Here is a 12,406-nt window from a genome sequence, read left to right on the forward strand (position 1 = left end):
TAAAACACCCCAAATTAAAAGACTTGTGTGCAGATAGCCTAAGTCATGCAAAACCACACACACAGTCATGTTCTTACAGGTAAACCTGAGCTACCACTTAAAATGACATCTCTCAAAACACCTTTTCAATTCTAACATGTTTATTGTCCTTGTTATCTTGCAACATCTGGTCACTTTTAAATGAGTCAAGGCAGGTTTAAGAGGGGGCCAGAGGTTATGACCCTGACATGCAACAGTAGAAGAGGTTTACTCAAGGAGACAAACAAAGCGCATACTTAAGTACTCGATAGAGTTGAAGTTGCTTTTAGACCCGCTGTTGATGGCCCCAGTTACACGTAAGACTTATTTTTGACCGGCCTGATGTAAATATCTTCACTGACTATCTTAAATGTTCACCTGTAAGTACACGGTAAATGTCACGGTTTCTTGCAATGCATCATACCGACTGACTTCATCACATTCCTTTCCATTTAGAAATGAATGATTGTACGATAACCCATCGATGCACAAAATAGAAATATCCATCCATTGCGGACATACTGCGCTACAGCAGGTTTAGTGTAAAATCTACGGCTCTCCAGCTTTTTAACCTTTATGAGCGACTAGTTTCACTTACCATGCGCTGTTCAGAGTTCAAAAATCCTTAAATGTGTCCTAACAAGACTCCTCGCACCTCTTTAGTTTCCGCACGGGTCTGGTCCACTGAGGCGTTCCGCTGCAGACGGCAGAGCAGCGACCCCTCCTCCTCGCCATGCCCCCCTGTGATGTACCTGCACCGGTCTAATCTGTCCTCTCATCACGCACAGGGAGGGGCCAAGACGTACTGTGAGCGGCTCCTATTGGTACTCCTATAACTATTTTCTTCATCTCCCACACAACTTTTTCCCTCCATTTAAATTGAATATAGTATTTACATTGTATTTTTATGTTACTGCGCATATTTGGCGCTCTGCAATAAAGGTTCATCTGATCATGAGGTAACGGTTTTTCCATCCTATTCCTTTGCACAAGGCAACATTTCCCAAAGAAATTCAATAACGACACAAAATAAAATGAATTCATTGTCACTGAACCTTTATGTAAAAACTGAAACATGTTGAACATAAATCAATGGGCAGGACATCCCATGTGAACAGGTGATTAGGACTGAACAAAGGAACAGATGGCAGCATGCTACAGCACACTGCAGGAGACAAAACACACACTTGATACATTTAGGTTGAACAATGTTTGTTGCAGAGTTTTCTAGCAAATCGAACCTAATACGTGCATTAAGATTATATATTTTTTAATGAAAACCTGCAGAAATATATATAAAATTAAAAAAGTACTGGAATTTAACCACAGGTTAAAAACATTAAAGCCCAGAACAGAGTGAGTGATTAGTGAAAAACTTAATTAGAGCTAAAAAAAAAGCCAAATTAAAACCTGGATGGCAACTTCTGGAATAAGGTGACGAAATTAAAACTACAAGCTGAATGGCTGCTTCTGGAGGCCGCATTCAGAGTTAACTTTGTTTTAAAGAAATATGGTCAGAAATAAAGAACAACATTTTAACAAGGACCATAACTTTTTGAAATTGGTTAATCTTATTTTTTCTTGTCCACCAATAGTGAGATGAGAGAAAACTGCTGCCGCAGCAGCTTTTCCATGTGGTCAATCTGTGAAAGGTAAAAAACAAAAACACGTTAACCTTTTGCACTTTCTAGCCAGATGCTCATCAAGTATGACACATCAATGTATGTCAAAGATGGTCACTAACTCCAAGCTTCACAAAGTAAACTCAATGCTCGATACAATTAAATAACACTAATTCAAAGATGCTTTCCAAAAATGGTGGAAGCAGCTCTGACCTTTGTCGTCAGCTTCAGACAGCAGCAGCCAGACGTCTGAGGATCTGGGATTCAAACAGAAAGCAGAGGAGATTCCACACAATCTTCATCAGTCACAAACTAATTGTTGAACAAATGTGTGACACTTCGGCAGTCAGTGTTCTAGTTTTAAAGGTTCAAAAATAAGAGTTTTATCTGACCTGTTTATTAATCTAAATGGTTTTGGTGTGAGTTGCCTAGTTTTGGAGATCTTGGCCATAGAGATATCCACCTTCTCTTGAATTTAAGGGGAAATCATGACCTGGTTACTCGGGATAATCCACAGAACTTGTTGTGAGAACTTTCATGTAGGAACTAAACCGAGTGCCTAATAGTCCCTTTATATAGACGAGAAGGTAGACACCTCCACGGCCAATTTCTCAGAAATTAGGCAACTCAAGCTAGACTGGTAAATAGCAGTACTCGTAAGAGGAAAACTGTCTTTTTGATTTTGGGGTGAACTGTCCCTTTAAAGCAATCATACTATTAGTATTAGACATTATGCATGGAGGCTCAATAATTAACTGAGGAGCAAAACATTACAACTGCAGCTCGTTTTCAGCCTCATGAGCCACCCTGGATCATTATTTAGTTTCAGATTCATTGATTAAATCAGTAAAAACGATTAGATTATGTATATTTGAATAACCATTACTTGCTGCTCTTCTTTTCAGCATTTTGAAACTAATTAAGCAATATGATGCGTACCATAAATCATGACAATATAAAAAACTACACTAGGTTTTACGGGGACATTTGTGTTGAATTTATGATGTAATAGTCACCACACTGTGAATTTGACCAACCATTGATAGTCACAGCAGAAGTGTTTTTCTCCTGTGGGGGAGTCTGGGGTGCCGGTTCTGGATTTATGGTAGCTGCTGGGTGTTCAAGCCCCTTTTGGGTTTCACATGTGGACGTGGGCAGGGGGCAATCAGGCACAGCTGCAGTGATGGCAGCAGACGCGCCGCTGTCAGTTTGGTCAACCTTCTGCGTGGCGGATGTGGAAGGATTACTCTTGGCCTGGGCCCGTAGTGCATCCAGGATCATGGCGGTGATGTGTCCTCCGCCCTTCTCAGTGGGCAGAGTGAGTGAGAGCTCGTTTTCAGAGCCATTGAAGGACTGGACAGTGGCGAGGACCTCACCGACCAGCAGGTGTTGAAACATCTGCTGCACTTCCTCTGGAAACTCTGCAGGGAAGTGTTCTTTACCTGGAAACCAAGAGGGGGCAATTACAAGTAACACAGTTGTGGTTAAGTTTTAAATAATAAATAATATAAGAAGAATTCCTCACCAGTGAGGGTGCACCGGGTGACCTGAAAGGGGAGCTGCAGCAGGTTCACGGGGATGGGCAAGATACGGGAGAATGGCACCTTCTCCGTGTTGCCGTAGTCTGCGTAGATGACGCTCATCTCCTTCTCACCGACCTCCAGGACAACCGCGCGGTACCAGTTATTGTCAGCTGATAATAAAAGTTCAAACAGGGTGTTTAATGCCATGTATTGGCAGTTTTGTGAGCCACAACAGAGGTTTTAATTTGATATGTTGCTGGGGAAATCTGTTAACCGTCATGTCACAACCTACAGAGGGTGTCCGTTCATTTCACTGCCTTGATCAATGATTTCAATTTTGGAAGAATTGTGAAAAGCCATCATTGTGCAAAACATTTTTAAGTAGACAATTTTCCATATTTTGGAATGGCAATAAATGATCCTTCAATCCTTATATAGGAAGCCTTGAATCCAGCTTAAGAGAGGACACATGGCTCTACCTACACAGATACCCTTAAAACAAATGGATGAGCCTTTTCCTGCTACAAACCATAGACAGCAGTCAAAACTCCATTAAAACTAACCCTGTTGTTAGCGGAGCTGCGGAATGTATGCCAGGCTTTAGTCTCCTACCTGTATACTGTGTTTAAAGAAGAACCGCTCCTACGCTCAGCTCAACACACACTGTGTAATTACATCTGCTAGCAGACACCAAATTACCAGCTTAGGTGTGCGGGGGCAACAACTGCAGGTGGGGTGTCAACAACAGTCAGAGAGGGAACATAAAACCTGGACGGGAGAATGATAGTGGGGGGATTCATGGTGGCAGATTGTGAGTGTAATAGCTCGATGATGGATCAGCTGGTCTGTGCTCATGTGGTCTCCTGCCTCTCATCATTTAATGATGTGGGTGAATGATACTGCCTGAGCGATGGGGTTTCCCCTGCTGACAGTAACTCTGGATGCAATTTCCCCATAAACCATGATGTTGAAAATGAACACTCAACTGTAATCTTATCACATGCATTTTCTTTTTTTTGGGGCATAAAAGCAAATAAATAAGTTTACTAAAATTCTAGATATATCTTTTATGATGTTTAAACATTAATATTGCAAAATAAAAAAAAATTATATTTGCTATCTAAAGATATAGTGGAGTTATGGCTACCTGAGCAGAGTCTGATTGTTATCTGTGCTTTTATTGCATGTTCATGCATGTGAGCGTGCCCCACTGGCTAGCTTGCGGACGGCGCTCTGCACTGCTCTCACACAGCGTTCACAGCTGATGGAGCTGTCCCAACAGACAGCGTTGTAATGGACACGCCCATCCCCGTTATAAATGTTGCTGTTGTTCGCACTGAGGTCATGCCAAAGCTTACAAACACACGTTACTAGCCTTGCTCACTCACTCAATTAATGTCTAGAGTAGAGTAGAGAGCTTTGCATCAATTGTCTTTGTTACTGTCTCTGTCTCTTCGACAGCTGTGATGGTTTTTACAGCTGTGCATGTTACGGTTTGGGCAGACACCCTATGTCGATCTGGCAACGTGATAGACCACAGATTAAAGTTTATCTTTGCACTTATCCTTTCATGATGCACAGAATTTATTTCTGGAATAATAAGTTCCTCACCAGAGAACTGGGCACAGCAGGCCGCCCCAGGAGCTGGTCTGCTCAGGACAGCGGAGGATAAAGAGGCCTGGATGTTGCTGCAGTAGGCAGCCAGCTCCATCATCACCTCCTGAAGCTTCTGCTGGTCCACTGCACGACAACACACAGCAATTACAACAGGAAGGAGTATAACATGTGTACCATTTGAGCATCTACTGACAAGTGAGTGTTCTGACCCTGGCTGGGACTGAGCAGGTAGAAGAGGGAAGGCCCGGTGACGGCAGCAATACAAGGCTGAAAGGTGTCGTTGAGAGGCAGCTCCACTGTCTTCCAGTCCACTGGGAAACACGGGGCTGAAACAAGATTTCAAGAAGAACAATTTCAACTGGACTCCTCAAAACACCAACCACTGCATCTTTAGGACACATGCTCTCCAGCTGACCATCTGATGGCATTGCAGTCCGCCCCTCAGTTGGCATCTCTTTGGAACTGGCTCCTGTCTCCTGGTTGGAGGAACCCGCATGTTTTAGGCTGTGCTCGTGTTGCTGTGTTTTCTCTTGGTGTGCGTGTCCAGAGCCAGTGGTCGCATGCGTCTCTGTGGGTAGCGCTCCAGGAGCTTTGGCCAGTTGCTCAGAAATGAGGGCCGTCGCCACATTCTGCCCTCTGCTCTCCAGCTCCAAACCGTAACCGTCTTCAGTGACAGAAAGGACACGCGCAGAGAGCTGCTCGCCATCCACCAGAGTCTGGAACCACAGCAAGGCTTCACTGCTCCACTCGGATCCCAGAGGCTCCACACCTGAGACCAAACACACACCCTTTGTCAGAAACTTATTGTTAAAACCTTTTGTCACGCCCCTTTTATCAAACTATCCAAGTCAAATTCAAAGTTTATTACTTCAATTTGTGCACAAGTTCAGTCAGGTGTTCAGACAGTCACAGCGAAGAAAATACTCTCATCACTTGGCTGAATGTGCCAAAGAACACATGGCCTTTAATAACATCTCTCTCACACACACACACACATTACCTGTGAGCCAGCAGCGAATTGCCTGGAAGGGTAGAGTCAGGAGTCTGTTTGTAATGGATCGAAGGACGTTCTTTTCAACATTCATGCTGTAACCGTAGTCCACAAAGTATACTGACGCGTCTTCAGACAGCTCGTTCACCACAGCGCGATACCACTCTCCATCACCTGGGGAGCAAAAAGCACATTATATACAACCAAATCCCCCAAAAACATGTATCAAGACTTCCATGTTTTAACAGTCTCAAGAGCTGAACGTGTTTAACACAACCAGTGGTACAATAAATAATCTCACCAGGAAACATGGCACAACAGGGATCCCCTACTTTGGGCTCAAAAGGTGACACCTTTGCCTCACAATGCTGTTTCAACTCCGTCCCCAGCTCTATCAGCCGCTGATGGTCTGAAAACACACAAACACATAAAATGAGAAAAGAGTATATCAAAGTATCAAAAATGATCATGACCATGGTATAATATCATGAACACTGTAGAGTTTCCCAAAGATTTGAAAGTGACTTGCATCATTCTGGTGGTGAGATAATCTACAGGCATACCTGTAGGCTCGTTGATGCGGCAGTAAAACTCTCGAGGGTTCTCCACGACACTAGCAAGCAGTGCCACTGTCTGGCCGCCACGGGGAAGCTCAGTGCAAGACCACAGCAGAGGCTCACAGGCAGGGGGGGGCACTGAAGAGCACATTCAAACACAAAGGAAGCACAACATATACTGTAGGTCTTGCTGTTTGCCCGCTTACTCTGTGTATTTTAGAGCCAAATACATAAAGATAATCATAAAATGATCCAATATAAAGACAATGGTAGGTATATTTGATAGAATGTAGACAGTCTCAAGTGAGTTAAATCTCATTGTGAGTTAAAACTTGATACCATTTTTCAAATCAAAGTGTCCTAACCCACCTTGTGGTTCCACAGCAGCAGTGGCTGTCTGGTCAGCTTGCTGGTCACTACTGGTGGGAACAGAAGCAGGTGCAGCGAAACCAGCGAAGCTCAACAGCTCGGCTACGTTGGCCTGAGGATCGCTGGCCTCATCAATCATGGCCACCAGAGCCTTGCCATCGTGTGCTCCCGTGATCTCAATGCGCAGTATTCGGTTCGATACCCTGAGCTGCAGAGCCAGCAGGCAGTCTTCTGACCAGCTCTCCCCAACTGGCTGCACCCCTGGAAAGAAGCCCAGCGACAGATGCTTGAGAGGGTGCGAGAGACGACTCGTTACAGAAAGACATAAAAAAAATATACATAATGCTTATTGAACAAGTTAAAAGTTTCAGGGGCATTCGGGAGATTTGCTCTAATAAAAGGGAAGGTTTAAGTACAGGCAGAGCAGTTTCAACTATCTGAGATTACAATCATTTTTCAGGTAAATAAACAGAAGGAACAAACATAATTTACATATACATCACCTCAAAAAGTTGATTACTTACATTAAAACAAATATTTTACAAATTCTCTGAAATTGTATGTTCAAATATGCAAATGAGGCATTATCTCATACTAACTTTTGGTGAATTTAAGAGAAAGACTTAGTAAATCAACAACTAAATGTGTATTTTGTATGTTTTCTTTCCACTAATCTGAAAGAAGATGTTATGAAAGCAAAATAACACAAAATCATGTTTTTGCCTGCAGTGTCTCGCCTTAATGTATACAGTATATTGGGAAGGCATTTCTGTACAATATAACCAACAAGCTAAAGCAGTTTTAATAGATTTCCTTTTAAAAGTTGAGTGACACTAGTGAGGAAACAAAACCAACTAAAGAATCTTTAGGCACGTGACTGAAAGCAGATCTGTCAAACACAGTTAAACACACTTAAGTTCTAACCATTTGCATTGCGCTTTAAAGGTGAATACACTACCTGCTAGAACACAAGGCAAACCTTGCATTGGCAAGGCCAGTAGTGAAGTGCTGATAGGCTGCAGGTTAGCTAAATCCACTTCCTCAGAGTTGCCAAAGTCCAGGTAGCCGACACAGACGCGTTCCTCTGATGAATAGCCCATAACTTTAGCCCTGTACCACTGCTTGTCCTCTAGAAGAGACACACACATCTGAGCGTAGGTTCACAAAGCACGTGTACCGAGGGAAAGTACTCATTTGATGTCAAACTGTATGACACCATGTTTGAAAGCTGAATGTAGAAACGTAGACACAAACAAACACTCGTATTGAATCTGTGAATCGGTCGGTTGGGTTAGTCATGGAAACACATTCATGAAGGAATAAACTAATCTTTTGGCAAATATCACTTTTTGTTGAACTGGACCTTGGCTGAAATGTTCACTTGTTAGGCTACAATAGTGACACCGTTTTACTTTAGTAGAGAACAGAACCAAAGCTGAAAAGTGTTAAAGCCTCTGATAACCCACACAGGTGTCAGTTATTCCAGCTGATTAGACCTCTGCTCAGGCTGAAATCTATAAAGTCACAAATATTCATCTACTGATAAGAATTGTGTAATTTTCCCTGCCTAATAGATTCAACAAAGGAGGGCCGATAACAATGCCTCCCCCTAAGGCCTTAAACCCTTAAGACTCCGGGATTTAACGGAGGTCCTCTAGTAAATGGTGTGAGAGGCTACAACAGCTTAAAATGGTGTAAACACGAACGGGACAGCACTTTGCGGCATCATATCATGTTACCCTTAATGACACCAAAACGTGTTTTGTACAATTGTGGGATTTTATTTTCTGTTTTTACTCCCTGATTTGAACATCTTCCAGGCTCTTGCCTTATGAGATGAGATGTCATTATCATATGCCATGCTGAACACCCATGTGCCATCTCCTTTGTTGTTGTTTTTACATCTCCGGTTTACCTCGGAAGCCCCATATTTAACGTCACAACCCTATGAATTGTAGGTAATTCAATCAGGCAAAATCTGCAGATATAAAGACTAACATTAAGAGTGCATAAACAGGCTTAAAATGTCTTCTAGAGAGCCCTAACACACTCGACATTTTGACAGTGGAACAGCCCTACCGCCTCACAGACTTTGCGAGAACGGGATTAGGCTGGACACTCAGGAATATGTACATGAGTTGTACCTGAGAACTGTGCACAGCAAACTGTGCCGGGGGCCGGCCTGAAGTTCTGAGGGGCTGAGACCTGACAGCAGTGTTCCCTCAGCTTCAGTTGCAACTCCTGAATCACTCCTGTAAACCGAAAGCTCTCAAGTTAAAAGATTCATGTCGAAGTCCAGAGGTTTAGGTTTACGTGTACCAGATCAAATACTGCTTACCGGCGTTCTCCACCTTCTGTACGATGATGTCACTGGGTGACAGGAGGTGGGTGATCACAACAGAGAAGGAGTCGCCCACTGCCACCGTCAGTGGCTCTGGTGGCTTAGCCCAAGTGTTGTCATCCTTCCCATCAGAGAGACGCCTGAAGTTTTCCAAAGACGTAGTCACCATGGTGTCTGAGGAAAATCTAACTTTAATATCGGCAAATAGATACGTTTCTGGAATTGTTCTAAATTGGTAACAAAAGCACAACACATTTCAGATGCTGAACAATAACATTTCATTCCTTGTGTTATTTTAGCCGAGGTACCTGTCAAATCTTTGGGTATAAATTAAATGACCGTCATGACTTTTAGACCCTTAAAAATGCATGCGTATATAATATATTTCAGCAAACTATGTGGTGTAACAATGGACATGTAGTTATTCTCCCCAGCTTTGTCCCGTATGTCACGTCCCTGGACTGCAGTCTGACTTCAGATGGGACGGTTATGTACACATGGCTTACTTATTTCCTGCTGAGTTGGTGCGATGTTGACAGCTTCCTCTTCTGCATAACCATGCTCAAGGAGGAATGTGCTCAATGTATTTCCTACAAGAAAAAGGAAGAGAGTTGTCTGTATGGCTTTAAAACAAATCCTCTGTGTATCCCTATCACAAAAAACACTTTACCCGTCACGTTCATCAGCATTCCCAACTCCTACAACCTACCCATAGAAAGTAGGATATCCACAGAATGCACGCGACCATTTTCTTGGGTTTCCACCAGCCTAATAGTCACAGTCTTGCCGGCCAACAGCTGTTTCACTGAAATACAGCACTCGGAGGACCAGCTACCAGTCGCTGGCACCACCCCGGTGATACGGCACTCCATTGCCTGGAAGTAATAGATGCGAGGGCTAGTGTCACAATGCCAGCTGTAAGACACTGCAAACTGTCTGCGTGAATGTAGTGGGAGTTTTATCATAACCATGAAGAAACGTATTTGAAACGGTGTGAATATGCACTCACGCATGGACAAAATGGCTGGATATTAGCAGCTAGGGGCTTGATCCTGCCGACGGGGACATCCTCTTCATTGCCAAAGTCAATGTAAAGGATATTAGCAGTCTTCTGGTCAGCAGCCACGGTCTGGACAAGGCCTCTGTACCAGTTCTACACGCAAAAAATATGAGCAAATAAACAAGTGGCACAGTCAAAGACTAAACAAATATCAAATTATTATTGCATATTAACATTTGTGTCTCTTATCAACTTGTTTAAGAAAGGCCTCACCAGATCACAGGAGAACTGAACCGCGCAAACCTCTCCAACATGGGGAACATGTGTCGTCACTGATGGGCAGCTGTATGTTTTCTGAAGCTCAGTGATGATGTTTTGCAGAGCTTTCAGAACCTCGGGGCTTTGGGCAAGAAGGAAAAACCTGCCAGGGCTGTAGAACTCCACAACAGATGCCTAAAAGCCACACACAATCACAAAAAGACATTTGTATTCAATAACATTGGCTAGATCTGTCTTAACCGTTGGAAAACCATGCATGTTGTACCTGGATGTCTGTTCCATTGATGATTTTCGTCATGTGCAAGTCCTTGAAATAGACCCTCTGGAGGCTGGGTGCATCACCTTGCTTCAATAAACAAAGGTTGTTTCAAATAAATAAAATGTAAAGCTTGACTTCCTACTTACATTAGAAATCTCCAAATCACTGCAATTACCTTGGACTCAATCAGGCCGGCTCCGTCTCCTGTCCCTGGTGAAGCTGTGGTTTCCTTAGGTTTCTCCCTTAGATCAAAAGAAACAAATGAGTGAACATCATCTATTGGACATTATATAATGAGTCAACTCTTGACTGGTGTTTCACTAACTGGCTGTTCATTAAATCAGCTGACAGCTGACAGTGGGTGGTACTCAGGGTTAGCTTACTTTACAGGTTCTGGATCAATGGATTTGCAGATGTGCTTGTGTGCCTTCCAGTCTGCTGTCTGACACACCACAGAGCAGTAAGGTGTCTTCTTGCAGCGCTTGCACCGAAGAATTCCTGTCAAGTGAATACTGGTTAATTAGAGACGGCTAATTGTACCCAATTTAAATACAATGATGGGTTGAGGCTCATAAAATCACCATGAAGAAATGGATTTTTTTTATGCTGTCACTTTTCTATGTTGAGAAGAAATGATCTAAAAGGGTAATCAATATTGTAATTAATTTAACATTGACAACTCCCGACCCATTTGTGTATTCATCATCAATTATTCCTTTAACCAGACAGGCATCTTGTCATAGCTGAGATCATGTGATCCGAGAACAAAATCCTCACATGTGTTTGACCTAATGTCAACAGCTAGTCAGCATGGTGTCCTCCATGAGTTTATTATGCATTTATTTTAGAAGTTGATTATAAAATATGTTTAACATGGTTTTTGGAGAATGCAATGCTCCATAACTGCATCTTCACAATGCCACTTTGATGTGGGATGAGTTTTGTTGAGGCAAAAATGCACTCTAAAACTAAAAATACACATTTAACTGCAGGAACTTTATATAACCCTTTTACAAGCATGTAAAGTTGTGTCAATATTACCTTGCTGACGACAGAAGTTGCATAAATACACAGTCAGTGCTGGCGGTACGGATCCTAACACCTATGAAAACAGAAGAATGAAATTGTGGAAAAAATGGCAATGTGGAGCAAAACACATTGATTTAGCCATCGATGAAGTCTGTGACATACTGCAGATTGATCCCTGCTGTCTGATAATTTCTTCAAGTCTGCAAAAAAAGAAAAGAGGAACAAAGATGGCGAGGAATCAGATCCGATGTAATATGATTGTTGCACTGTTGTAGTTGCTATTCGCACTGTACAGTTGTCCAAATTAGGAAAATCAAAACGTATGTCTGGCATTGGACGCCCCGTCGGGTAATACTGGTATTGGTTTACCGTCTCCAATGGTGCCTGACGCGCTGCCCACGGTTGTTGCTTTGGGCACGGAGTGAGGTCCGGGAGGAGCCGGAGGCCTTGGGGTGGAAAGAGCCATGGGGCTCGATGACGGCTTCCTCAAGGGCAGGTTGGGTCGAACCAGGTTTGGAGAAAATGAACGATACATGGCGGCAGCTGCAAACGTCATGAATTGTGGGTAAAGCCAGAGAGTTTAACACAATATAACTTTGAGCATGACACGTGCACAGCAATGTCGCTTTAAAAGCTAAAAAAAGCAATAAGCTAAGCTAGCTAAGCGAAGCAGCTAACGGTACGTGGTTAACGTTACACTTCACGGTGATTGATGTTAGCTTACTATGTACATTCATATTAGCTTAGCAATCTAATGCACACGGCGACAATTAAACTAAACTTACAAGAAACGTAACGTTA

The 12,406-nt window shown here is 42.9% G+C and overlaps 1 protein-coding gene across 1 annotated transcript; it reads right to left on the reverse strand.

Moving 5' to 3' along the window:
• Positions 1 to 1,589: 1,589 nt before the first annotated feature.
• Positions 1,590 to 12,140, reverse strand: tdrd1 (tudor domain containing 1; the record flags this gene model as incomplete). The annotated part of the gene is made up of 24 exons (XM_079182917.1): positions 1,590 to 1,661; positions 1,854 to 1,897; positions 2,678 to 3,082; positions 3,166 to 3,333; positions 4,775 to 4,903; positions 4,990 to 5,106; positions 5,196 to 5,549; positions 5,781 to 5,945; positions 6,073 to 6,180; positions 6,335 to 6,466; positions 6,698 to 6,958; positions 7,656 to 7,826; positions 8,842 to 8,949; positions 9,036 to 9,212; positions 9,545 to 9,628; positions 9,748 to 9,913; positions 10,048 to 10,191; positions 10,312 to 10,491; positions 10,583 to 10,663; positions 10,752 to 10,818; positions 10,960 to 11,074; positions 11,618 to 11,678; positions 11,768 to 11,805; positions 11,975 to 12,140. 24 exons carry the CDS (start codon positions 12,138 to 12,140, stop codon positions 1,590 to 1,592), a joined length of 3,513 nt encoding a protein of 1,170 aa, XP_079039043.1.
• Between the last annotated feature and the right edge of the window lie 266 nt (positions 12,141 to 12,406).

Source organism: Pholis gunnellus (assembly GCF_910591455.1).
Source record: "Pholis gunnellus genome assembly, chromosome: 21".
Classification (NCBI taxonomy): Eukaryota; Metazoa; Chordata; class Actinopteri; order Perciformes; family Pholidae; genus Pholis; species Pholis gunnellus.